This window comes from Mus caroli, unplaced genomic scaffold (assembly GCF_978045245.1).
Source record: "Mus caroli unplaced genomic scaffold, Mus_caroli_1 scaffold_13, whole genome shotgun sequence".
Lineage (NCBI taxonomy): Eukaryota > Metazoa > Chordata > Mammalia > Rodentia > Muridae > Mus > Mus caroli.
Genome location: NW_028227268.1, coordinates 35,915,372 through 35,942,924, shown reverse-complemented (window position 1 = coordinate 35,942,924; position 27,553 = coordinate 35,915,372). Strand labels below are relative to the sequence as shown.

The 27,553-nt window shown below is 41.8% G+C and overlaps 1 protein-coding gene across 1 annotated transcript in view; it reads right to left on the bottom strand.

The window, feature by feature from the left end:
• Positions 1 to 1,764: 1,764 nt before the first annotated feature.
• Vmp1 (vacuole membrane protein 1) overlaps positions 1,765 to 27,553 on the bottom strand; it is a 99,148-nt gene continuing 73,359 nt past the window's right edge. Inside the window, exons 9-12 of the mRNA XM_021177042.2 lie at positions 25,677 to 25,793; positions 20,411 to 20,472; positions 4,339 to 4,441; positions 1,765 to 3,392 (exon numbers count right to left, since the gene is read on the bottom strand). Coding sequence (XP_021032701.1) covers positions 3,249 to 3,392; positions 4,339 to 4,441; positions 20,411 to 20,472; positions 25,677 to 25,793 — 426 coding nt within the window. The 3' untranslated portion in view covers positions 1,765 to 3,248. The remainder of the gene's footprint in view (positions 3,393 to 4,338; positions 4,442 to 20,410; positions 20,473 to 25,676; positions 25,794 to 27,553) is intronic.

Here is a 27,553-nt window from a genome sequence, read left to right as displayed (position 1 = left end):
CAGTTTTAATACTGTTTGTGCTGCCTCAGATTCCCCCGTGTTGAGATCAAGGGGCCAGTCACAGAGTCTTTTTCTGAATTTGAGCTTTTTTGTTTCAAGACAGATGCCCTGGAGTTCACTCTGTAGACCAGGCTGGCCTCTGCCTCTCAAAAGTGCTGGGATCAAAGGCGTTTCACCATGAGAGCCTGATTTGGACTTTATAACTGCTTTCTGGCCTGGTGAAAGGGTTGTGTGGCAGGACTGAAGCTCGAGTTTGACTCTTGAGCCTCATGCAGTAGGAAAAGGAAACTGACAGGCAGAGGCTGTTCTCGGACCTTCAGAAACTCACTATGGCATGTGTGTGCTCATCCACAAAAGTAAAATGTAGTTATTAAACAAACAAACCGAAACAAAACTTGTCAAGCTGGAACGCAGCCTCAGCACTGGGAAGAAGACACACATAGTTACACACACAACCTCCAAAACACAATACCCCTCACAATAAAATGGAAAAGGTTTGGCCAAATAGTCCTTTTCCTTACTACAAAAACCTATCTAAGATGCCGAAGGCTTCAAAGGAGCATGTGAAGACCGGGTGCAGCCCGGCGGCAGCTCGTGCTAAGAGGCAGTGCTAAAAGCCTAGGTTTGAAGTGGAGAACCTGCAATAAGTTTCTGGTGCAGTGGCTACAGTATGACATTTCTGCATGTGTCTAAGATAATCTTTGATGATTTAAAAACTGAAGAGAGGAGTGGAGAGATGGCAAGCAGGTGGGAGCAAACCCTGCTCATGGGGAAGCCCTCCCTGGATTTAGCTCCTGACACACACTACCTGTAATTCCAGCTCCCATGCAACGCCGTGTTCTGACACTGTAATACATGTGCACATACCCCCACACAGATACACGCAACTAAAGAACATATCAGTCTCAAAACCCGAAGTTAAGGCTAGGTGTGATCAGTTCCAGCACTTTGAAGGCAGAGGCAGGCAGAACTCTGAGTTCAAGGCTAAGCTGGTCTACACAGGGAGTCCCCAAGACAACTAGGGCTACACAGACAGACCCTGTCTCAAAACAGACAGACAAGCAAAATAACGAAACAAAACTGGAGTTATAGGAACATTTACCACAGCAACTTACTAAGCTTGACTTTGTGTTTGGTGGGTGACGGCTGAGTTGCTGGTGAACAGGAATCTCATACTGTCTTTATGCTACAGACAGCAGAGCACACTGGAGTCAGGAGGTTAGGAATGCTCACCACAGGAGGTGCTTCTATACTTAGCAGTCGGAAAATACACCATTTGCAGTCTTCTTTTTTTTTTTTCCTTATTCTACCCTGAAGCAAGTTTTATAAATAAATCCCAAAGACTTAATATAATTCACACTTAACATCTTCTTTCTTCAAATAAACACAAACTAAAATAGTGAGGCAAAGAGATGAAACAATTGCAAAGTAAGGTGGGAATTCTGATGCTAGCTAGCTAACATATGAATTATACTGGTCTAAGCCTGGCAGCACGGTGCATATGAAGTTAATTCTAGCACTTGGGAGGCGAGGGTGTGTTGATCTCTATCAGCCCAAGACTAGCCTGGTCTCCATAGTGAAGCCTTATCTCAAAATAAATAAGTAAATAAACAAGCAAACAAACAAATAAATAAAAATTTCATTGTTAATTTGGGCATTGCTTTTCAAGTATGGCCAGGTAACAAACTGTTGTTAGTCCCTGTAAAGAAAAAAACATAAACCAACCAGCCAACCAAAAGCCAATGAAGGAAAACCTTTCCAAAATCCATGAGGCAAGGTGAATTTTCATTTTATTTATTTAGTTATGACTGTGACGACTACCCCAATTTCCTAGGAAGTTTTCTCTTGATACTGCTGCTGTACCAAGGTATAAGGGCTGCAAGTCTCACAAGACATAAGGACCACAATTTTTGACTGCAAACCATGATGCTGGGTAATGTTTGAATGAAAACATTTGATATGGATGGTCAGATGAAAGATACCAAAATGTCAGACAGCCCATCGACTGCTGTTGCCATGAGATTCAACAGTCAACATCAGTCTGATAAGCTATCCGACAAGGTGGTACAGCCATGCAGATGTCACGACCACGACAGGGGCAAGCACGAGGTGCTCAGGCAGGGTTTAAAGCAAAGCAAACGTCTCTGGTTTGCTGGGACTTAATGCCAATTCTAGGAAAGAAAGCTGTTTATTTTCCTACCAGGCAAAACAAAATGAACAGGGTCAATCAAAAAAATGTCAGAGGAAAATCACATTGAAATAAAACACAGAAACACACCGAGATGTAAGCTTCCACCTGTTAAAGCCGGAGTACAAACAGCTAAAACTAACATGAACATGAAAAAGCCTTTCTTGCTAGTGTCCTCTGATTTATACATCACCACTTCTTGTTTTTATAAAGTAAGAGATTCCCATTCTAGGTGAACCTCATAGTCCCACTTAGATCTCCAGTCCAACATAACAAAACACCTTGGAGGTAGCTCTCTCAGGCAATAAATAAAAGCCTGGGCAATTCTGGCTTAAGTCTAATTGGCAAGGCTGCCACTCACTTTGTAGAAGTGAAAAAGAAACAAAAAACCATAGCACTAAAGAAAACGGACACAATTTCGGAATGATCAAAGATGTCTTTATAAAGTTTTTCACGACTTCATTCTAAATATACAGAATAAAAAATGGCGTACTCATTTGTGAGACACCAACCAGATTTTCCTTATACTGTTTCAAAATTTAAAGATCAATTTCCCCAGAGGGTGTGCAATGCGTCATAAAATGGCCTTTTTGAGGGTGGGAAAGGAAGGCATATTAAATTGTTCCATGATAGACATGCAAGATTGCTATCCAATATATATAACTTATATACATTTGGTGACTTAGAAAAAACCAATCATTTGTGACAAGCCTAAAAAGCCTGACATATTAACAGACTTCAGAAGGTTCTGTGTGGCCGAGGTTCTCCAGTTGGACCATGTGGCCCTGTGAAAGCATCAGAAGGCCAGTTTTTGTTAAGTTTGCAGCAGAACATCATATCCACCCGAAAGAATACAACGTGGATTGAACTGAGGGTGGAGACCTTACCTTAACAAATAAAGCAAAAGTATGTCAGTGTAAAATATGGACTAAACTGCTTTCAGGAAGAATGTTTTAAAAATCAATACAGGTTGGAAATGGGGATCTTCCTTCCTGGTTAGAGCCCTCCCAGTGTAAGGCAGGACTCCACCATGTTAACTTCTGCAGAAAAAACTCTCTGCTTATTTAGTTTTCTCCTCTGAGTTCAAGCGCTGCTGGATTCGTTTGGCATAGTTTTGTGCCATGGAGTTAATGATAGACAGGACAAAGTAACACACCATTGCAACAACCAGCTTCTCAAACATCCAGGATAACCAGTTTTCTCCCTGTAGAAAAGAAAGCAGAACAATTCAAGAAAAAGGGTTTCCTCAGTTCAACACTAAGGAGATTATTTGCAACATTTCAAGGGAAACAATGAGAACTTGAGGCTTGCCTATTATACCCAAACAACTAAAAATGGGTATGCTGAAATCCACATTCAGTCAGTTCAAGCTGTGAGATGGATAGCTGATGCTAACCTGTATGGCTTAGGGAGGGATGGGAGGGTGGGCTGTCCTTTTACACGGTGACAGAGTGGTCTGGCTAGAGTCTATACTCTCTCTACAGCCTTGCAGACCTTGCTTGGAAGGGAAAGAGGACCTAAACTCTGTTTCGGTATGAGAGCTGCGTTTAGAACATAAATGTGAGCCCTCTTTGGCCACAGCGGCAAAGAACTATTTAAAGTCTAAAGCCAAGGGAAACCGACTGCTCTCCCCCAGGCCCCCAGGTCAGGGTGCTGCCCACACATCTGCTGGTTCTCTCCTCTCGGTCTCAGGAACCGAAGGCAAAACGGCCAGGCAGTTTATTCAAGTTAAAAGTTCAGCTGTGGTAGGAGCCTTGCTTTATTTAAAAGAAAAAAAGAAAGAAAGAAAGAGAGAAATAGAGAATAGAGAAAGAAAGAAAGAAAGAGAGAAAGAAAGAAAGAAAAGCAAGCAGCTGCTTTCCTACAGCAGCAATGAAAGGGGACAACCATTTTACCTAGTGCTTGGTGATGGTGCACATGTTAACTTTTTAACCTAGCCTGAAAGTGTATGTAATAACTCATGTAAGATCAAGACAACATCGCACACAACAGAATCCTGTCTTCCATTACCCCATCCTTGTTTCTGAAAAGCCACTAGATATAGACCAATAAACTACCTCAGCCACCCCATCTAGAAACCCGGAGAGCTCCGGATCTAGTTTGAGCCTGCCGATGCCTGCTGAGGGGGTAGAAGCAGGAGGGATCCTCACCTGTGGTGTGCCCGCTTCACTTCTGTGATGAAGCTTCTGCCGCTGCGCCTCCAGGTACTCCTGAAAAGGCTTCTGCAGAGAGGGACCTATGCCGGGGACAGCACTGGAGGCAGGTATCAAAGGAAAGACACATTTGGGAAGAAAAGCAAGAGAAATGTTAAAGGAAATCTACTTACCCTTCAGATTAAAAAAAAAGAAAAGAAGGGGGGCAAGGACTTCACAAAAAGGACAAAATTCAACAATCAGGGTCACAGCAATCCTGTGAAGCTTGGTTAGTGATAAAATTCCTCCTGAACTCCTTAGAGATCTCGCCAGCAGTAATGCATTTGGGAGAAAGTAGGAGAGAGCTCAGAGCCACTGCTATGTCAGGAGGGCGAGGCCAGCGCAGCTGAGACTGCACACTGCTGTGGCACAAAGAATAAAATGAATGACTTCTGAGAAGTCCCACATTTATCACCACTAGTTCCTGTAAGAACTGGTTTAAACCGATTAATAAGGAAATGACTTATGCTTGTGTCATCTCTAGTTAAAAAAGAAACTGCCCTCCCTCTCTCTGACTGTCCCGTCTTCTCAGGGGGATGGGGTGGGTGGGAGGTGCTTTCTCAATCTAAGTCCTTATTAGGACAACCCCTGCGTCATCCTTATCCAAAAAGAATGCATTAGCACATTGGGGAGGCACCTCCCCCAGCCACAAGTCAGTGATTAACAAAGGAACAAAAAGGAACTGCGGACCCTGAATCATTTCATGGCTTATGATGGATGTTTGCACAGAAACTCCTGTACATTACTAAACAGCTTGTTCCAAGAGGTCTGGATAGCTATCTCAGATAAGGCTGGGGACCAACCAAGGTCCCCAGAGTTCCTAGAGCCAGGACTGTAAAACCGGTCTGGCAACTGAAGCTACCAGGCTCCGGTCCCCGCCACCCCTCCTTTTCTTTTGATAGCTAACAGGTTGTGTTAAATGGTACTGTGGGGCAACTTTGAAAAGTAAACATCCTTACTTCCTGTATTTTCTCATCTGTCTTATGTGCTACAAGGCAAATAAGCCTGTACTTTTCCTAGGGCCAGCAAAAGTACAGCAGCACATGTGCGCAGTGCCCAGTGCTACCCCGCAAGTGTACAGACACCAGTGAACTCTTTTTTTTTTTCCTGCCCCCTGGGTCAATTAAGTTGCTGCTTACAAAAGCAGAATAATAAGAGAAGACTCTTTTTTGCTACTATATTTGCCAGCCAGGAACAACTTCCCAACTGCTAGCCATTCTTTTTCTTTTTGTACTAGTATCGCCTATCAATCTTTTACCTAGTAATATCCTTAACGTTTAATGGAGTCCCTGCTTTGTGCCCACACTATAAAATAGAAAAACAAAATGCAGCTGGGCATATTAGCACACTCAAGTAGTCCCAGCACTCATGAGACAGAGGCAGGTGAGTCTCTGTGAGTTAAGAGGTCTTTTGTAGGGACAGTTAGGACAGCCAGAGCTACACAGAGACCTTGCCTCACAACCAAACAGGAGAAAGTACAATCCTAAACACTCAGTGTAGAAAAGAAACGCTAAAAGCACTGGGAGGGGAAAGGAGAGATGACTGAGGGATGGTGATTATAGCCTAAACAGACAAGCTTTGAGGGTGAGGCAATGCAGACGGCAGCCCGCCCGCAGACCTACAATGGCAAACAGTGAGGCAGTGCAGTCCCAGGTGGGACTCGCTCTCAGTGGGTGGACATCTCCTGAGGAGCTTAAGCAACTCTTCCTTATAGTACAGGCAGGAATGCAAATGGTCTCTCCATTTACACTAGGAATAAATTCTCTAGATATCAAAACAATTCCAGCAAAGTGTGGGGACACATACACTGGCTTTGACTGCACCACTGTACCCAGAGGACAACGTCTGGTTCTTCCCTCCTACATGTGGGTCCTGGGAACCTAACTCAGCTTGTTAGGCATCCTTACCTGCAGAGCCACCTCACAGGTCCCCACAAAGTATTCTTTTTTTTTTTGGTTTTTCAAGACAGGGTTTCTCTGTGTAGCCCCGGCTGTCCTGGAACTCACTTTGTAGACCAGGCTGGCCTCGAACTCAGAAATCCACCTGCCTCTGCCTCCCGAGTGCTGGGATTAAAGGTGTGCGCCACCACACCCGGCTCCCACAAAGTATTCTTTTTTTTTTTTTTAAAGATTTATTTATTTATTATATTTAAGTACACTGTAGCTGTCTTCAGACACTCCAGAAGAGGGAGTCAGATCTTGTTACGGATGGTTGTGAACCACCATGTGGTTGCTGGGATTTGAACTCTGGACCTTCGGAAGAGCAGTCGGGTGCTCTTACCCACTGAGCCATCTCACCAGCCCCCCACAAAGTATTCTTACACCAGAGATTTTGAATGAAAAAAAAAATTAAAGCTACTACAAGTGCTTTTAACCACTGTGTCAGCTTTCTTTCTTTTTTTTTTTTTAAAGATTTATTTATTATTATACATAAGTACACTGTAGCTGTCTTCAGACACACCAGAGGAGGGCGTCAGATCTCATTACGGATGGTTGTGAGCCACCATGTGGTTGCTGGGATTTGAACTCAGGACCTTCAGAAGAGCAGTCAGTGCTTTTACCCACTGAGCCATCTCTCCAGCCCCTGACATGGGCTCAAACAGCTCAGGCTGGGCTAGAACTTGTACGATCCACACTTGCCAAGACTCCTGATCTCCTGCCTCTACCTTCACAGTGCTAAGACTGCAGGTCTATACCACCATATCCAGTTTGTCCATAGCCTCACACTGCTAGAAAGCACCCTGCCATCCTCAGCCACAGCTGATACTCTCAACACACATGTAAGACACACTCAAACAGCCCAAAAACTCATCCCTCAAGTTATGTTTGAGAAGTAGACCAGAAATACAAATCTCTTCTGGCACACCAAGAATAGTATACTTGCTGCTGTGTGTGTGTCTGTGTGTGGGTGCATGTGTGCAGACACATACACATTATTACAGTTCAGTGTTGGTTACAGGTGTTATTCTGAAAGCATTAAGTTCAGAGCCACTGTGTGTCCACAGCTAATAACTCCCCCACCCCCCTTTTTTTTGAGACAGGGTTTCTCTGTGTAGCCCTGGCTGTCTTGGAATTCACTCTGTAGACCAGGCTGACCTTGCACTCAGAAATCTGCCTGCCTCTGCCTTCTGAGTGCTGGGACTAAAGGCGTGCGCCACCACTGCCCAGCAAGAACTCTTATCTAACCCTCAATGGTGAGTGAAGCGCAGTGAACTAGTTTTGTGATATAGAAGAACACAATGCTGTGGAAGAACAAATATAGACAGAGCTATGATTTAGTATTGAACTCTTTTTTGTTGTTTTATTATTATTATTATATTATTATGTTTAGTATTGAACTCTTCTGTAGCACCCTTTATTAGACTAAAATGTACTTAAGCCAGCTTTATAAATAGCTACTTGGTCTCAATAAGAAAGCATTAAAATAGGGGAGGTTTCTGATTTTACCTTCTCCTTGTTGTCCTTTAAAACAATAGGGAGAAAAAATTCTATGGATAAAGTAGTAGGCAGAGGCAGGGGGATCTGACTGAGTTTGAGGCCAGCCTGGACTACAGAGTGAGTTCCAGGACAGCCAGGGCTACACAGAGAAACCCTGTCTCGAAAAAACAAAAACAAAAAACAAAACAAACAAACAAAAAACAACCCCCCCAAAAAACAATAAAAAAATTAAGCCCAAAGCAAACAAACAAATTTTGTAGGTGGTAGGTTTGTTTTCTGTAACTGACTGTTTTTTGGGGTGGGGGGTGGGAGGGAGGGCCACAAAACAACAAAAATCAATCCTAAACTCTTAAAAGAAAAACTTCAAAAGTTCAGAACTCAAAAACTGATTTCATGTGTTTCCCATGGTTTTATACTTAAGTATATGTTAGCACAAACAGAAGACAGACTTCCTGACAAACAGTAATTACTTAAAAAAAAAAAAAGAAAAGAAAAAAAGAAAAGAAAAGAAAAGAAAAAAAGACACAAAGAGAACGAGAACTCTAGCAGGGCATGGTGCCTCACACCTGAGAGGAGTGAGGCAGGAGAGTGCCCAAGCCAGGCCAAGCCAACACGCCACAGCCTGGACAGCAGTGCACACAGACACCACTAAGCAACCAATCAAACCAACAAACAGATAAATACACTCAAAATGACACTAGAGAAATAAGAGTCCCGACCACTTTGTAAGTAAAATCTTTATTTTTAAAACAGTTTAGAGACGTTTAACTCTATTTGTCTCAATCATATATCTATCAAGAATGTGCATTCTGAACTCTCCTCATCTTTACTCATAAAGGCTTGCATCAGTTCTTGTTCTCAGATCTCCCTGAGGAAGCTGCAGAGCTGGGGGAGCTTGTTGCAGAGTGGGTGGGGTAAGTATTCCACAATGCACACAGCTCTATTTGTTGCTTAATACAGAAGCCACACTCACTCAATCCAAGTGCCCTAGAATCGCACCACCTCTCCCTCCTTTGCATGGGAATTCTTTCAAACCGTGGCTCTAGCAAGTTGGTTCGTCACATATAAGAACACATCTAATTAACTTTGAGTCACTTCTCCGTCATGGAGATAGTAACCTAACTAGATGAAATACCTGAACTTTTCCTTGTGCTTGTCATGATTCTGTTTGGATTTTTCTAGTAAGATGTGTTTTTGGTTAATGTATTGTCATAGCACTATACTTACCAGGAATGTGAGCTGAAAATGGGAGATCATGCCTATAATCACTGCAGTGGGTAAACTGAGGCAGGATAGCAAGCCTGTGGTGAAACACTGTCTTAAAATCAAAACAAGATCATTCAGGCAACTCAATGGGTGAGGCCTGATGAGTACTAAGGACAGATGAATTGACGGGCGGACAGAGACAGACAGACAGATAGACAGACAGACAGACAGACACACACACACACCACATAAAAACAACAATGCCAGACATAGCATATGCCTTTAATCTCAGCACCTGGGAGTCGGAGGCCAGCCTAGTCTATATAGTGCGCTCCAGGATAGCCAGAGCTAGAGACCTTGTGTGTGTCATCCTCCTGACCTTTAAAAATAACCTCAAAGCAAACCAACAAACATGTACTGTCAGGCAGAGGCAGGCAGATTTCTGAGTTCGAGGCCAGCCTGGTCTACAAAGTGAGTTCCAGGATAGCCAGGGCTACACAGAGAAACCCTGTCTCGAAAAAACAAAAACAAACAAACAAACAAACAAAATGTACTGTTTTGTGAGGTGATTTCATCTGACTAGTGTAGGGGCAGACTGAAGTGCATTTCAAACTTAACCCGAGCTTTGCTTCTTTCTTGACTACTTCCCTAGGATCTCAGTACGAATGAGAACTCGCAAAGACATACTGGTGTGAGTCCTAAACAAGGAAGCTATGGTACAGAGGTAGTTTTCCCCTTTACCTCGTTGTGCGGCACTTCGAGGCTAAGTTTTTTGGCACCTCCTGGTGATTATCACAGTACTAGCCTCAGGTGCTAACACAGGGATCACTGAAAACTCATAAGGGAAGAATGCTCTGAGAAGAGGAGTCAGGTCATCACCACAATATTAATAATATTAATAATAATAATGTATTGCTTTGGTTATATACACACAAAAGCCCCACTTTACCTGTGTGTATACACACACAGAGCACTACAGCTTGTAGTAGAGGTCAGAGGAAAACATGAAGGATGGTTCTTTCACCTCACCATGTGGGTCTCAGGAACTGAGTCTCAGGCCAGCACACTGGCAGTATGCCCTTACACACTGAGCCATCTTATTGGCACTATTTTGTTTGTCAGTTTGAGATATGTGTTCATGTAGCCCAGGCTGGCCTGGAACTTTTTACATAACTAAGGATTATCTTGAACTCCCGATCCTCCTGCCCTTACATCTAGTGCTAGAATTTGAAGAATGTGCCACATCTGCCTTCTAAACCCATCTTAAGGCTTGGTTAGCAGTCTAATTAAATGTCAAGGAGGAAGGCAAACTATATCTACAAAAATAATCTCCTCTCCTCCCCCCCTCTCCTTTCTACACAGCCAGGCTGTCCTGTTGGAACTCAGAGATCCACCTGCCTCTGCTCGATAGTGCTGGGATCACAGGTGTTGTGCGCCCTCGTACCCAGCAGTCTCTTGTCTTTATAATGGACACCTATGAAGGATCTTTTAGGCATCTGGACAGCCAAACCTGTGCTCTGAGAAAAAACTTTTAAGAATTTTATGGATTAAATTAGCAAATTTCAATAGTAAATAAAATTCAGGTAGGCTCTGAACTCACATCCTCCTGCCTGAGCTTCTCATGTGCTGGGCTTACAGGCATGTATCAGGCTTTTCTGTAGAACTTAAGATATGGATGGGCTGCAGTTCAGAAGCTTAGGAATAGAGTCCTAAGTAGAAAACTATCTGCTTTTTCATGTTCTTTTGCAGGGCTAGTGGGTGGTGGGCAGGGTCTCCTTATGGAGCCCAGGCTGGCCTGGAGCTCTCAAGCGTCCTGACTCAGTCTTCCGAGTGCTGGCATCTCAGACACACACACACTAACATTTTTGGTGAGAATGATCATCTTCCGACTGAAGCTAGCAGAGTCCTCTGAAGACAATGAAGTGGACACTTACAGCAACAGTGGGACAAACAGTGGGGTAGATATACTTTGGGGATAAAATAAAAGCCCTCTCCCATTCTACTTCCATCATATGCAGACCTGTCTTCTATTAAAAAAAAAAAGAGTCGATAATTCTCTTTTTTGGTAAGACACTTATAAATAATTGTTTTTAGAAATATGTACAAAAGAAAGGAAGGAAGGAAGGAAGGGGAGGGGGAGAGAGGAGAGGGTACACTCTAGTTAAACATTGTAGGGTTAAAATTTCCTCCCCACCCCCAGACAGTGAGTGATCTAAACGGGCTTAACGGTTAGTATTTTAATGAGTTGTCATTTCCTGTCTGATAAAGATTCTCACAGTGTTTAACCACCAGTTTCCCTAGGGACCAACCAATACTAGAGCTCTATTTATAGTGACTCAGAGCCGACCTCAGACTCCTCGCCTGATTCAACAATGACAGATTAACCAAAACCTTCCACTTAAGGTGGACTCCTTAGAAAGAGCAGGGGAATTTATCAAGAAATCTTCTGAAGAAGCCAAAGGCCACCTCATAAACCTTCATTAATATTAATACCTGTCCTGCCCATCGGAGATTAGAGGGAAAAAAATAAGACATCAGTTGTTACCTAACTATTGCGGGAGCGAGCGAGTGGACTGGCACTGACTGAAAACCAGCATCTTTAACTTGGTGAAAGTAAGATCTAGGAATTCTGGGTGCCGGGCATGAAAGTGTTACTATTGTTACCATTTCACTGAACATAGAACACAATCTAAAAAGCTGATGTTGCCAGGGAAAATTGGCAAATTGACTTGACTATTTTACCTCTTTTGGATTTGAAAAGTGCTTTCTTTATACACCAGGGTTTTGGAAGGGGATCCCAATATACAATGAACGCAGAGTGAGAATTACATACTGCACTGGAAATTCTAGGCCTCTTATATATGGACTTGTTTGTACTGACAGTCTCTGGCACCTTCTAAAATTTGCTGTGATTCTACCTGTGTCCCTCTGAAATAATTAAAAATTCTTTTGTATTCAACTTAGCTCACTGTGTACCCAGTGGCATTATTTATACACATGATAGCATCCCTTTCTTCTAGACTTGGTGGAAGACAGACCACATTGCTTTTTCCAGACACTTCAGGCATACGGTCGCTTGTGCTTCACAAGGGGTTTCTAGCACGCAGGGTTTTGCAATGCCCTTGCTTTTTAATGTTTCTTCAGAATGCAGACCTGAACAGGAAGGACAGGCAGGCACTTCTGTCAATGGTAGAGCAGGAGTTTAAGGAATGGTCTGCTGTAATGGAGTAAAAACGATCTTGCTGGCTGCATTCAAACAGCTGCCTGAGACTGAGACTGGCTCTGCATGCTCATCTCCAACTTCCAAGACTGAGGGACAAACACAGCCTTCTGTGGTGCTCTCTCAGCAAGCCTTGGAAACACATCTTCATTCCGGTTTTCAAAGAACAGAGGCTAATGAACACATCAGGTTGTATTTAAGACAGAGAAATACTCTGTAGCTCAAGCTGGACTGGAAATCATGATAATCCTCCTGCCTCAGCTTCCCAACTGTGAAGATTACCGGAGTGAGCTACCAGGCAAGAATTCTTCTCATCTATCTCTATTGATATTTTCTCTTTATGTTGCTCTGGCTATCCTAGAACTTGCTATGGAGATCAGGCTGGCTTCTAACTCACAGAGATTCGCCTGCCTCTGCCTCTAGATTATTGGATTAAAGGCATGTATGCAGTACCATGCTTAGCTAGCCTTGATATTTCTACTATTTCTTTTCTGCCCCACCCCAAGCCTGCTTTTAACTTCCTCTTCTCTCCCCATGCTTGTACATGGTGCACACCATCATGTTCAGTAGTAATTTGTATTTTCTTTTTCCTTAATTTTTTTTGTGTATATATGTGTGCCCAAATGTATATATGTATGTACAGGTGCCTAAGAAGGCCAGAAAAGGGCACTGGATCCCATGGAGATAGTTACAGGAAGTTATGTCCTATCCAATACAGGTGCTGGAAACAAAACAGGGTCTATGGGAAAAGTGGCAAGTGCTCTTAATTGCTGAGCCATCTCTCCAGCCCTGTAATTTATATTTTCTCTCTAGTTCTTTTTTTTTTTGGTTAGTATTTCCCTCATCCAAAAACCACACAGTAATTCCTCTATTAATGAAAGAATAGGTTTATGTATCTAAGAAGTAGGGTAATTAAAATGTGTCAGGAATCCCTGACTGCCTTTTGCTTTACCCTGTATTATCTAACAAACTGGATTTTAACTTTAATATTCCACTGAAATGCTCTGATAATGGTAACTTCCTAATAAAATACCCATTTCTCATCAGCAGTCTAGCTATGCTGCATCCCAGCATCTATGACAGAAACATGGAAGAGTTTCTGCAGATTACCACAGGCACAAGAAGGGACGCTATCATCAACTGCAGAGGGAGGTAACTTTAAAATCAGAGTGCAGAACTGCGTCACCACAGCTGGGTCCTAAGCTAGTGATCCTTTCTCAGATCACGGAAATGAATACTTGTGGTCCAGACTTTTTTTTTTCTTCCTTTTTTCGAGACAGGGTTTCTCTGTGTAGTCCTGGCTGTCCTGGAACTCACTCTGTAGACCAGGCTAGCCTCGAACTCAGAAATTTGCCTGCCTCCGCCTCCCGAGTGCTGGGATTAAAGGCATGTGCCACCACGCCAGGCTTGATCCAGACTTCTATAACCTTTTAAGAAAATTATTTTCGGCTGGGCGTGGTGGCGAACGCCTTTAATCCCAGGACTCGGGAGGCAGAGGCAGGAGGATTTCTGAGTTCAAGGCCAGCCTGGTCTACAAAGTGAGTTCCAGGACAGCCAGGGCTATACAGAGAAACCCTGTCTCGAAAAACCAAAAAAAAAAAAAAAAAAAAAAAAAAAAAAAGAAAATTATTTTCATAATGACCAGCGTAAAACAGAATCAGAGACATGAACTAGATTACATTTTATAATAATAGTAAAAAAAAATAGCCATGCAATGTAGCCCATCCCTTTAAGCCCAGACAGAATTCTGTGACTTCAAGGACAGCCGGGTTTACATGAAGTGAGTTGCAGGCCAGCCAGGGCTACTGAGTAAGACCCTCATTCAACAGAAGCAGCAGCAGCACCAACAACAAAAGATGCCACCAAAAAACCCTCCAAAACAAAAACAAGCAAACAAACAAACAAACAAACAACTCAAACAGAAAAATAAGAAAAAGTTGAGTTTTCCTCTCGTGGTCTAGGCTGACGTAGCTCATTCTAACTACTTTCCATAGAGTGAAGAACAAGAAACAACATCCCGACTTCAGAGCTTAATTACTAACTGGTTCAAACGATCTCTCTTGCCACAGGCAAGCCTGACTCTGAGGTCAAACATCAAGTTAACTCCGTTGTTAGAAGACAGCAAAGAAGAGCATGGAACATTCTGTAACTGGTGAAAAGTCCCTGTTCCAGCCAAGCCCATCCCCCAGCCCTCGAGTTCAATGACTGAGTTATGGAAACTTCTCTTGTGTGGTAAAACTGGGGACTTTGTCTTCCAATCAGACCCTGGCAAGCTGACAACAAGCCAATGTTCTGCATATGGCTTATTGCAAGTCACAGGCTAATGTTATTTTCTGGGAATTCTTAGCCTCTATTTGGTGAGAATTCCGGAACATGTCATTTTATAATTACAATTTTTATCATTTGGTTCTGTACTTTAAGAAATATGCGCAGGTCTCACATATTTCTTACAATGTAAGTCTACAATGAATTAAAAATCAGTTTTTTGGTTTTTTTTTGTTTTTTCAGTTTTTTTTTCTCTGTATAGCCCTGGCTGTCCTGGAACTCACTCTGTAGACCAGGCTGGCCTCAAATAAAAATCAGTTTTATTTCATCACAGTAATAGGGAAGAAGACGTTAGCACTGCCTTTCAAGCTCTCAGGTTTGCTGACGCTTTGGCTCTGACTTTCCCTCTGACGTACTCAGAGAGTACAAACTAATGTACAAGCAACATCTTTAAAAACAACAGAATTCTGTCCTTGCCCACCTGCTAAGAAACACAACATAAATTAGAAAGCTATTTTCTATATTCTAATCTTTCAGAATTTGTGAGTGGTCCACTCTGTCTGATTATCTACAGAGTCTAACTTAGATCTGTCTACTGATTTAGAGAATAAGGACGTTTTCCCTTAAACCTGTTGCTATGAGCAACTACTTTCTAGAACTGCCCCAGAAATAAAGCTGTTAATTATGACTGGGGAATAGGCATTATTTAAATCAGGGCGTCATGTTTAGCTAGGCTATTCCATACTTATATTAAGAATAGCAGTCCACTGGGGCTGGAGAGGCGGCTCAGTGGTTAAGAGTACTGGCTGTTCTTCCAGAGGATCTGAGCTGAGCTTCCGGCACACAGGCAAAAGACCATCTGTAACTCCAGCTCCAAGGACTCTGACACCTTCCAGTCTCCACTGTCACTCAAACACATGTGGTATTTACTCACAAAGATATACATACATACACGTAAGTAAAAAATATCAAGGTCAGCCTGGTGTATATTGTGAATTCTAGGCAGCCACAATGCATAGTTGAGAGAAAGTTACAAAAGAAAAGAAAAAAAAAAAGAAAGAAAGAAAGAAAGAAAGGAAGGAAAGAGTTTAAGATCATTCTGAGTTGTATATGGAGAACCAGACAAACTCGAGCTACACGAACCCATGCATTGGGGATTTAGGGTTATATTTATTATTTTTGTTACAGGGCTAAGTATCCCTGTAAACACTCTACCACAGAGCTACATCTCCAGCCATATTGGTAATTTTCATTTTCAACGCTTATATTTTAAAACATCTAGGCCGGGCGTGGTGGTGCACGCCTTTAATCCCAGCACTCGGGAGGCAGAGGCAGGCGGATTTCTGAGTTCGAGGCCAGCCTGGTCTACAAAGTGAGCTCCAGGACAGCCAGAGCTATAAAGAGAAACCCTGTCTCGAAAAACCAAAAAAAAAAAAAAAAAAAACACACACACACACAAAAAAAAAACATCTAGGCAGGCCTCGTTAATCCTAGCATTTGGGAGACAAAGGCAGGTGGATCTCCTTGAGTTTGAGGTCAGCCTGGTCTACAGAGCTAGTTCAGGAAAGTCAAGGCTACACAAAGAAACTCTGTCTCAAAAAATAAAAAGTAAATAATAATAAAAAAAAACAAACAAAAAACCCAAAGCCAGAGAACATTTCCTATTTGAGCCAGGCATGGAGGTACTTGCTTTTAATATTAGCAGGTGTAGAGGCATGCTGATCTCTGTGAGCTTGAAGACAGCCAGAGTTATGAATAGAGATGCTGTCTCAAAAGACAAAACAAAGCAACAACGTCTTGTTTCAAAGTGTAGGAAAACAAATTTTGCCATGATTGGTTAGAGACTGTGATTATAATTTAATTACTGACAAAATACTAAAAATTTTTTTGGTATCTGATGTTGAAGTCAAATCTAATTAACTTATATTATTTAAAGATTTGTTTATTTAACCACTCAGCTATAACACACATACACGTAATTTAGACAAAGTTTCTCTGTGTAGCCCTGGTTGTCCTAGAACTCACTCTGTAGACCAGGCTATCCTTGAACTCACAGAGATTTGGTGACTACCTCCCGGGTGCTAGGATTAAAAAGGCATGTGCCACTACCAGTGGGCTTCTATATACTAATGAATAATGTGCACGCACATGTGTCAGCATGTACGTATGTGCACTCAGACAGGTGCCCTCGGAGGTCAGAGACCTGGAGTGAGTCCCTTGGAGCTGGAGTTGCAGGTGGTTACAAGTCATCAATGTGTGTGTTTAAGCCAGAGCCATTTCTCCAGTCCCTCACTGGAATTCTTTCGGGGACCATGCTAATGCAGATTAAAAGAAAGGAATAGGGGACAGAATATACTACAATTTAAAGATTTGTTGTTCAAGTATTAAAGGCACTTCAACTTCTATATAATGTAAATAAATGGCAGAAATTCCTAGAAACTTCAAAATCTAAGGAAACAGAAGAATATTGGCTATACAAAAGATCTGCTGACTTTATAGGGTGGACCTTTATTTGAACACATGTGGTCATTTCCTGAGAATCTGCTGTGTGAGTCAGGTGCTCAGAACAGTAAACAATACACATGATCTCTGAAATTGAAAAGCTCACAGATGCTGGGCATGGGTCAGCAGAAGCAGGTGGACCTCTGTGGGCTGGCAGAAACAAGATGGTCACCAGGGCTAGGATGGTAGTTGAGTTGGTCCAGCATGCAAAAAGTCTTGGATTTAATCCCCAAAGCCACATAAACTGAGCTTGGTGGGGCACATCTTTAATTCCGGCTCAGGAGGTGGAGGTAAGTTTAAGAAGTTTAAGGTCAGCCTCAATTACATAAGAATGTTTGAAGTCAGCCTGGGCTACATAAGACTCCCAGAAAAAAATAGGAGCAACAGAAGTAATCATACATTTAAAAACATAAAAATAAACTCTAGCCAGGCGTGGTAGCACAGGCCTTTAGTCCCAATACTTGGGAGGCAGAGGTGGCTGATTTCTGAATTTGAGGCCAGCCTGGTCTACAGAGTGAGTTCCAGGACAGTCAGGACTGCACAGAGAAACCATGTCTCGAAAAAACAAAACAACAACAACAACAAAAAGGAACCAAAACCAAACCAAAACAACCTCTAAGTGTATGTCATGTTTGTTGCTATGCAGAGAAGTCCCTGGCTTAGGAATATTTGACCAAATCACAGGAAGTTTTCTGAGGATAAGAGCTGAAATCTAATGGACATTCTGACTGTGGACTATGGATTTACCCTCTTTACATTTGGCACAAGTGTAGAATACACACACCTTTTGTGGTGCTAGGGAATATATCCGGGACAATCTACATGAGAGGCCTATGATCTACAACTAAGCTACCCATGGTTAGGAGATGATAATTGTTATGTGCACTACTAGAGGTTGAACTCAGGGCCTCAAGCACACTGCCAAACAGCATTCTGCTAAGCAATTGCTTTGGCACCTGAGATAACTTGATTGACAGACTGGGAGTTGCTAAGGACATATAATGTACAGAGGGCCAGGTGTCTTAACGCGTGAGACAGTCCCTCACAACAAAGGGTTATTTGGCCCAAAACATCATGAGTGTAAAGGTCAAGGCATCCTCAGGCAGGCAAAGGAAACAGCAGGCTCAGACATGTATGCTGGGACCCAAGCATCTGTGACACTGAGCAGGAGAAGGCTACTTGGAGCTCCTATACCGTAAGGACTTTTTGGTTTATTTGAAGGTGGGAAAAAGAGCAGAGGACTGAGGGTGTTGTTGGTAACATGACAGATTAAAAAGGTTTCTGATGGCGGTGTGGTGTGATAGCCCTGATAGGACAGGAACAGACTGGGCATGTGAGACAGGCAGCTCTAGCATACAGGCTTCTGGAAACTCCAGAGGCGGGAGAAACAGGTAATGGTTGGGAGGGTGTGAAGTAGCTGAGACTATCCCTGCTACAAACGATTAGTCTGAGGAAAGAAAAATAAAGAAAAGAAAGTGGGTGCCGCAGGCTACACTGTCACTCTCCAGTGGGTGCGTTTAACAGGTAACAGCACGTCTGTCTTTTCAAGGGAAGTGGAGTAGTCTCTAAGGTTTGATGAATATAAAATAGGAGGAAATTTCCTTCAAAAACAAGAGACAAAAATATCCAGTCCCCACACCCGCAGGAAACAGGTAGCTCGGGATGGCCTCCAACTCTGGCTCCTGTCCGGCCTCCCCGTGCTGGGATGGCAGGTCTCGGCAGCAGGCCCACCTCCTGTCCGGCCTCCCCGTGCTGGGATGGCAGGTCTCGGCAGCAGGCCCACCCCCCCTCTTTTGCTGTGGCACTGATAGATGATGACACACAAAGCACTGTGTTTATACAGAGTCAGGCGGCATAAAAATCAGACTAGTTTTCCTTCCTTCCTTCTTGGTGTAGCCCTGGCTGACCTAGAACTTAATTTGTAGACCAGGCTAGCTTTGAATTTATAGATTTCCCCAGCCACTGTCTCTTGAATACTGGGATGGGATTAAAGGCACAAGCCTTTAATGTATAAATTATATTCCACATAAATAATCAAAAGTTTAGGAATTAATAAACCAGTGCTTGGTTCTACTTTGTATATTCTTTTTTTTTTTTTAATTAGGTATTTTCCTCATTTACATTTCCAATGCTATCCCTAAAGTCCCCCATACCCTCCCCCCCACTCCCATACCCACCCACTCCCACTTTTTGGCCCTGGCGTTCCCCTGTACTGGGGCATATAAAGTTTGCAAGTCCAATGGACCTCTCTTTCCAGTGATGGCCGACTAGGCCATCTTTTGATACATATGCAGCTAGAGTCAAGAGCTCTGGGGTATTGGTTAGTTCATAATGTTGTTCCACCTATAGGGTTCTTAGTATATTCTTAAAAATGTATTTTCCTTAATTATTTCATTAGAGATATAAAATATTATAAAACTTCCATTATAAAACATATACAAGATATCTATGCTTTATAGTGAACAGTTTCAAGAGTAATAAACCAACACAAACAAACCAAGTAGCAATTCATTTTAAACAGTTACAAATTTTCAAATAATTTGGTTGTGTCAGTGACTTTTAAGATGGAAATTTACATTGAAAGTATGAAAAATGCACTTCAACTTAATCTGTTCCCATCATGCACCACTCTACTACTTAATGAAAGGAAATTCTCTCTTGTAAAAAAAAACAAAACAAACCCAAAAACAAACGAACAAACAAACAAAAAACCCAAACCACATGAAAGATGAAGTAAGCAAGCTAAAACCCAACAATTCTTGATTTTATTTCTACCATCTGACTCTGTTCATATTCATTTTGAAAGTTAATCAAAATGGGTGGGTTTTTAAAAACTGTTTTGTTGACCTGAAGCTGGCAATTGTGACATGATTTGAACTATATGTTCAAATGGTCTTACTTCTGCAAACTGCAAAAATAAATAAATGCATCAAATAGTTTAGCCTTTTAATTGGCCTAATTTTTCTCTAGTGAAGTAACAGCTTCCTATTTTTTGACAAATTTTGAGATTATACCACTGCACAACCTTTAGTAAAATACTAAAACATTATGTAAAGTTTCTATTTAACTTGCTTACATGCAACTGAGTAGCTGGCCTAAAGCTATGTTAAACTGTAATGACACATACATTTTTTTTTTAAAACAAAAAAGGGTCACATAGTCTACCCTCAAAGCTCTTTAAAATCAAGAATTATGTGAACTGATAAATTTAGTTTCCAAAGAAATGGAAAAAGTGAGCTTTATTTTTTCCCTTCAGTTGGATAAAAATGTCTTTTTAATAACAGCAGGGCAAACACTTTTCCCCCTCAAAACTAGATTTTTTAATTCCAATGTATTCTTCCATATACATTTACACCATTCAAAACACAGTATTAATATTAGTCTTTAAGGAATTACTCACCCAATGAAAGTCACCATCTGCTCCACAATGTGCTTGCTGAAAGTTACTATAACAAATATTTTCTGAAAGAAAACACCAGTTAAAATAATCAATTATTTAAAAGAATTACCTGTAAATCCCAAAGTATAATTGTCTAAAGGAAGGTGGTGTGCTGCCCTAAAACTGTAATTTGAATATATTTTTTAAAAAGATTAGACCATTTAATTCAGATGGTAGTTGGTATTTTAAAGATGTTTTTCCTTAAGCACAGCTGTAGTCTTTTACTAGGATACAGGACTGTCTCAGAGAGCCTGTGAGTCATGAAACCCGAGCCTGGGAGGGAACAGTGGAGAAGTCACTCTTTCTATCTTACGAGTTCTATACAGAGCAGAGTCATGGGTTCCCATATGAGTCCACTATGGACTCAACACTGATCACTCTTGCCTAAATGTACTTCAGAGATTTTAGGAAGACAGCCTAACTTTAGGAAGGTTTTTACAGCAACACCATCCAAGTTCCCAGAACCCAAACAAGCCTGATCTCACGGGCTTACTGCTAAACGGACTTTTCAAATTTTTAGTTTGGCGAGAATGAAGTTCTTCCTCTATTAATTAAAGATATTAATATTGGGTGTGGTGGTGCACACCTTTAATCCCAGCACTTGGGAGGCAGAGGCAGGCAGATTTCTGAGTTCGAGGCCGGCCTGGTCTACAGAGTGAGTTCCAGGACAGCCAGGACTACACAGAGAAACCTTGTCTTGGAAAAACAAAAACAAAAAAACAAACCCCCAAAAAACCAAAAAAATTTGATGCATGGCACTAAAACAGAAAAAAGAGGGCTGGGTGTGGTGACACACACCTTTAGTCCCAGTGCTTGGGAGGTAGAGGCAAGAGGATCTCTGTGAGTTTGAGGCTAGCCTGGTCTACCGAGGGAGTTCCAGGACAGCCAAGACTATGCAGAGAGACTCTTTCTTGACAAAAACAAACATACATACATACAAACAAACAAACAAGCAAAAAACCCAGATACCTCTAGGACTAATAGCAAATATTCTCAGCTTCGTTCAACACAGATGAGCAAAAAGTACTTACTATGGCTAACACCAGGCAATAGTAAGGGCTTTTAGGAAACACAAAGCTGGGAACACTTCTTATATCTTGATTTTTCTACAAATGGTGGAAAATCACTCTCACACACAGACATACAGGCACACACTCGCACATAACCACCTCCCCCAATGCTACTAGTAGTTAAAAGAGAAGATGGAAGGAGCCACCATTGTCATGGAAGTGCAGGGAAAGGGAAGGGCACACTTAGCTGTAGGACTGACTAGGGATTCAACAGTTTCTATTTAACTTTAGATTATAAGGATGCATAATAATTCTGTGAATAAAGCTGGATTCCTGGAGTTTCTCCAAGTTCCTGACAACGAGCTCTTTAATGTTGTTTGTTCAATAATTATGTTAGCCAATGTAACCAAAGGGGAGGTGGGAATAAAACAAAGGACAGCGGCCTTCTTCCCCACTCTCTACAACCATGAGGCACTGAGCAGGCAAGGTGGTTCAAAGGAGAGAGCTCAGCTGGGTGTGGTGGCACACGCCTTTAATCCCAGCAGAGGAGGCAGAGGCAGGAGGATTTCTGAGTTCGAGGCCAGCCTAGTCTACAAAGTGAGTTCCAGGACACAGGACAGCTAGGGCTACACAGAGAAACCCTGTCTTGAAAAAACCAAAAAACCAAAAAAAAAAAAAAAGGAGAGAGCTCTAAGAATCATACTAGAGTACTAGAGTTCTAGGAATTGTGGAAGGCCATGATAGCCTGCCTAACGAGACAGCTGTTAAAGTAAATGTAGAGGGGAAAGCAATAGTATAGAGGTCTACACCAAAGACCAGTTATTCTTGGAGCCATAAATCTTTCAACAATCAACAGAAATAATGGTTGTGACTTTCAGTGATTTCAACACCATAAGCTTTCCCTACCATCATTGCCTAACAATGCAAAATCAGCCTGTGTCCAATAATTGCACAACTTCATTGCTGAGAAACAAAACAATATTTCCTTTTTATATGTAACAGCTTAAAAATTTACTGGGTTGGGTAGGACATAAAATGTATCAGCCACTTAAGAACCCAGGTCTCAGTCTTGAAAGCTGTAAGTCTGAGTGGGGATTCTACCAGATAAGCATAAGGCACAAACCAGTGAATGTTTTTCTCACTCATGCATACAAGAAACAAGGGAGCCAGGTGGTGGCACATATCATTAATCCCAGCACTCAGGAGGGAGAGGCAGCTGGAACTCTGAGTTCGAGGCCAGACTAGACTATAGAGAGAGCTCCAGCACAGCCAAGGATACAGAGAGAGCATGTCTCAAAAAACAAACAAACAAACAAACAACCCCCCTAAAACAAATCCAAAAGACTTCAAACAAACAAAAAGCCCCAAAACAATAAAACCCACCACCAAATACAACAAACAAACAAACAAACAAACAAACAAACAAACGGGACAAGGCTAGGTAAGGTAAAGGATCTGAGGAGAGGAGCGAATGAATGGTTCCTGAGTCAACACAGAAGAGACCACGTGCTCAAGGGCCTTAATGGACCAAACCAAGGAACTAAGCTTTCTGACCCTTAAGGCTCACAATCCAGTTGTGTGTGTGTGTGTGTATGTGTGTGTGCTTTCCTGGGGATGCAGACAGGCATGCATAAGAATCACACAGATAGACAATCTTGTTAATTTTTTTTTCATCATTTGGGAACAAGATAAGAATCCTCTTCTAGGCAGAGAAGTTCAATAGGGAACAGGAAAGTTTTGATCCAACACAGTAGATGTACTGGTGGGAATTTTTCAAGGAAGACTAACAGACATCAAGTTATACTTATAACTTATTGGAAAGCTGTCTAAAGTTAAGCTGAGGGGAAAAAAAAGGACGAAAGAAGAGCAAACAGGGAGATGGGCTTTAGTAGAGTACAGAGGAATTTGTGTGTGGGTGTTTCTCTGGACTCTGGAACTGACCAAAATGTTTACATTACTCATTAGTACTGCCTACTCAGGGAATGGGAAAGGCTTGTTCTAAGCTACATCTGAATGCACATCAAGTGACATGCCTTAATAAGGCAAGTTACTATGTACAATGGAACACAGTAAACATATTCCAGTCAGGAAAAGAGTCCAGACCCATGCCTCAGGAAGACAAGGGTTTTCTATCATTTTCTCTACATAGGAGGTAAAGAACTTCAACCTCAGGGCTTGTTTTCAATTCCAGGTTCGAAGGCAAGCAAACCTTTTTCCTTCTAAATGTTAAGTTTCTCTATGAAATCTGCACACCTACCGCATACCCATCACTGGTCCTGATAATCTGCAGGCAGTATAATACCTTTACCTTCCTTAGTTTACCTGGGTTCGAATTCTACCTGTCAGCATTCTTATAGACACGTATTGCTTATTAGCCACTTAAGTATGGCTGCTGTACTTACACACTTTTTTTATACCAGAATTCTACAGAGTTTAAGTATGAGCTAAGATATGAATTGAGCCAGGGATTGGTGGCAAATGCTTTTAATCCTAGCATGTAATAGGCAGAGACAGGCAGATAGATCCCTGAGTTTGAGGCCAGCCTGGTCTGCAGACTGAGTTCTAGGGCAGCCAAGGCTACATAGAGAAACAAAACAAACCAGAATTGGTGTATTTTAGAAGAAGATCTACTTAGGATGTCTAAAAGTATTATCAAATTTGACCAATTTATTGAAATGAAAAGGTCTGACAAGCGATGCATAAATAGCCACAGATAAGGTGCTTAGCAGTCAAACTTTACAATAATTCTCCTCATGGGTATGGCCCCCGTAGGTCTACCATGCTTCAAGCGAGGCCACATATCTGTGAGTACATGTGCAGCACAAACTGGATTAGATGAATTCAAAATTAAAACAGGTATGGAAGGAAGGTGGTAAGGAGTGGAATAAATAAAATGAAAATGTACTGTACAAAATAAATAAAAAAGAAACAGGCAATAAAAATTATAATAATGTAAAGAAAGTTATTCAAGAAGTATAAAATAAGACATACAGATTTACAGATTATGGGGCTGGAGAGATGGCTTAGTAGTTAACGGCTTCTCCAGCCTCTGTGGCACCAGGCAAGCATGCAGTGCACATTTCATGCAGGTGAAATATTCAAACACATAAAACAAAGTATATGTACGATTACATAAACTGTTACAATAGAAATAGAAATGACTGAGTACTTAGGTATTAACTCAAAAAGCTATGTCAGCATTGGTTTTGGTTTTCTGAGACAGGGTTTCTCTGGGTAGCCCTGGCTGTCCTTGAACTCACTCTGCAGGACAGGCTGGCTTCGAACTCAGAGATCCACTTGCCTCTGCCTCCCAAGTGCTGAGATTAAAGTCGTGCACCAACATGCCAGACATCCCTCCCTCCTTTATTTATTTGTGTATGAGTGTTCTGTCTGCATGTCTGTACATGAACTGTGTGCACTCAGCACCTGCAGAGGCCAGAAGACCATGTCAGCTCCCCTGGGATTAGAGCTACACATGGTTGTTAGCAGCCATGTGGGTGCTGTGAACTGAGCCAAGGTCCTCTGGAACAGCAGCCAGTGCTCTTTACTGCTGAGCCATTTCTCCAGGCCCTCACCAGCACTGGGGCATTAACTTTCTTTTTTAGTAAATTCTTATTTGCTGTGAAACACACTGATTTACAGAAGTTCTTTTTTGGATGTTTATTACTGAAAGTTTCCCTGAGATGGGACAATTCACAGTTCAAGGCACAGCCACTTCTCCCTCACTTCCTGGCTCTTGATTTGTGTGTGTGTGTGTGTAGACCTTAAAGATGGTAAGAGTGGCTCTGGGGGCTGGCAGAATCTCACTTCTCTAACCACACCACCCATGTTTCTTCACAGCTTCAGCTACCCTCCTCCTGCCCACAAACATCTGCTGGGTTTCGGTAAAGGATATTGGTGACAAGCGAGGAAGTGCTGTGCAGTATGTGAAAGAAAGCAAGAATCAATGACAGGTAATCAATCCTCTTTCAGGTCAGTAAGGAGAGCACAGCCTTCGACTGTGTACATGAAAACAATATGCATTTTCTTACACAAGTACACTACTTATTTTTTTTAATAAAGAAGAAGGAAGAGGAAAGAAGAAAAGCAGCAGAATTTATGTACTTCTAAGTTTGCATACTTTATTGTCTAACTGATGGAAGGAGGAAGGAAGCCAAGAGCCATGGTCCTATCAAGGTCCTATCAAGGCCATTAAACAGTGACTCAGCTATAATTACCTGGATATGCATTTTAATGATTGCTTTCCCAATCAGGGTTGCACCAAAGAAGGTCCAAAAAGGTACAAGGAAGTGTCCACACGTTATTCCAGCCAGGTCAAACAGGGGGTTTGGAATCTATCAAGAGAAGAAAAACAGACTTCTGTGAATAATTCAAAGAAAATGTTTTTAAAATCTGTTGGATGTGTGGTGCCCTGCTTTAATCATTGTTTTCTGTATGACAGGAGATAAAGGTCCTTGGTCAGTATAAGACACTGTTCAGAAGATTAGAGAGGAGTTCTAATAGCAGTTCCTAAGCTGGATCTCATGCTCGGTAGTCTGCCATTCTATAAGACCACAGCAAACTAAGATGCACCTCACACAAATAGTTTTTTAACACAGGAGGAATGGATACAACTTTGGATCTCAATCCCTTTTAGTAGATTTTTGCTCATTTGGTGGCTATTTCTTCGGTAAGGTATGAATGAATTGCTAAGATCATTAGAGAGGTTCTAAGTAAATTCTTACTCGAAACACAATTATCTGGATGTGTTCATATCTTCAGTAATCGTGAAATCCCTAACTACACTTATCGGCGGGAGCTTTCAGCATTTAACCTTACTACACTCCTGCAGCTGTAGCTTTGGGAGGTAAAGGCAGGCAGGAGTTCAAGGTTACTCTTGGCCACAAAGTGGATGCAGGACAGAGGGGGTTGAGGTCCTGTTCAAAAATAATTCATTATTTATATTTTATATTAAGAAAGCCTACGGTTCTGGGGCCACACGGCATATTTTAAAAAGACCCTTGGGTGGAGAGATGAGAGCACACCGACTCAGATGTTTTGAATACTCTGTCCTAGACAAAGAAGTGATTCACAATAAATACCTCTCCAAACATTCCCACATTAAAACAATTTCATGTAAAAATGTGAAGAAACCACAACTGTTTTTGAGCACTTCACTTATTTTTCTCCCACAGAAATATTCTGCCCTTGTGACTGTTGGCTGAGCCATTTGTAAGCCAATTAATTTATATAATTTTATTTTTGAACTCTGAAAGAAAAGCCCAGTTGCTTAAAAAAAATATTTGCCACATGCAGTCTTCTAAGAACACTGTTATGACTAAATGAGAAGTCAAGCATTCTCTGCTGTGACCCTTGGTGGCCTCCTCACTCAGACTCATCTTCCTGTACTGTACAGAGTGCAGAGGCCACATCTTACCTTTTTTCTTTGTTATGCTCACAAGTCTATGAAATATAATTTTGTTTCTTTTCTTTTTTTTTTTTTTTTTTGACACAGGGTTTTTCTGGTAGCCCTTGTGCTAGAACTCACTTTGTAGACCAGGCTGGCTTTGAGCTCGGGAGATCCACCTGCCTCAAGAGCACTGAGATTAACGGTGAGTACCACTACTACTAACTAGTTTTTTGTTTGTTTGCTTATTTTATATGCCAGTATACTGAAGCTATCTTCAGAAGAGGGCATTGGATCCCATTACAGGTAGCTGTGAGCCACCATGTGGTTGGTGGGAACTGAACTCAGGACCTCTGGAAGAGCAGTCTCTCCAGCCCAGTTATTGTTTACTTTTATGCTTTAATCCACAGTAAATGGAAATGGGTTTAAAATGAAATCAGAACAGACACAAATTCTAACTTGTCAACTTGCTAGGAATTTCACTCTGGTTGGATCCTCTCAGAAAAGGAGTCAGCCATCAGGAGACACGGCTGCTACTGTTGCTTGTTTTTCCTGAAGTTATAACTAAATAAACCAGAGGACAATTAGAACTAAAACTGTGGGGCTGGAGAGATGGAGGGGTTCGATTCTTACACACATGGTGGCTAACAGCCATTTGTCACTGTAGCCCTAGTGGATCCAGTGCCTCTTTTTGCCCCTGCAGACCCA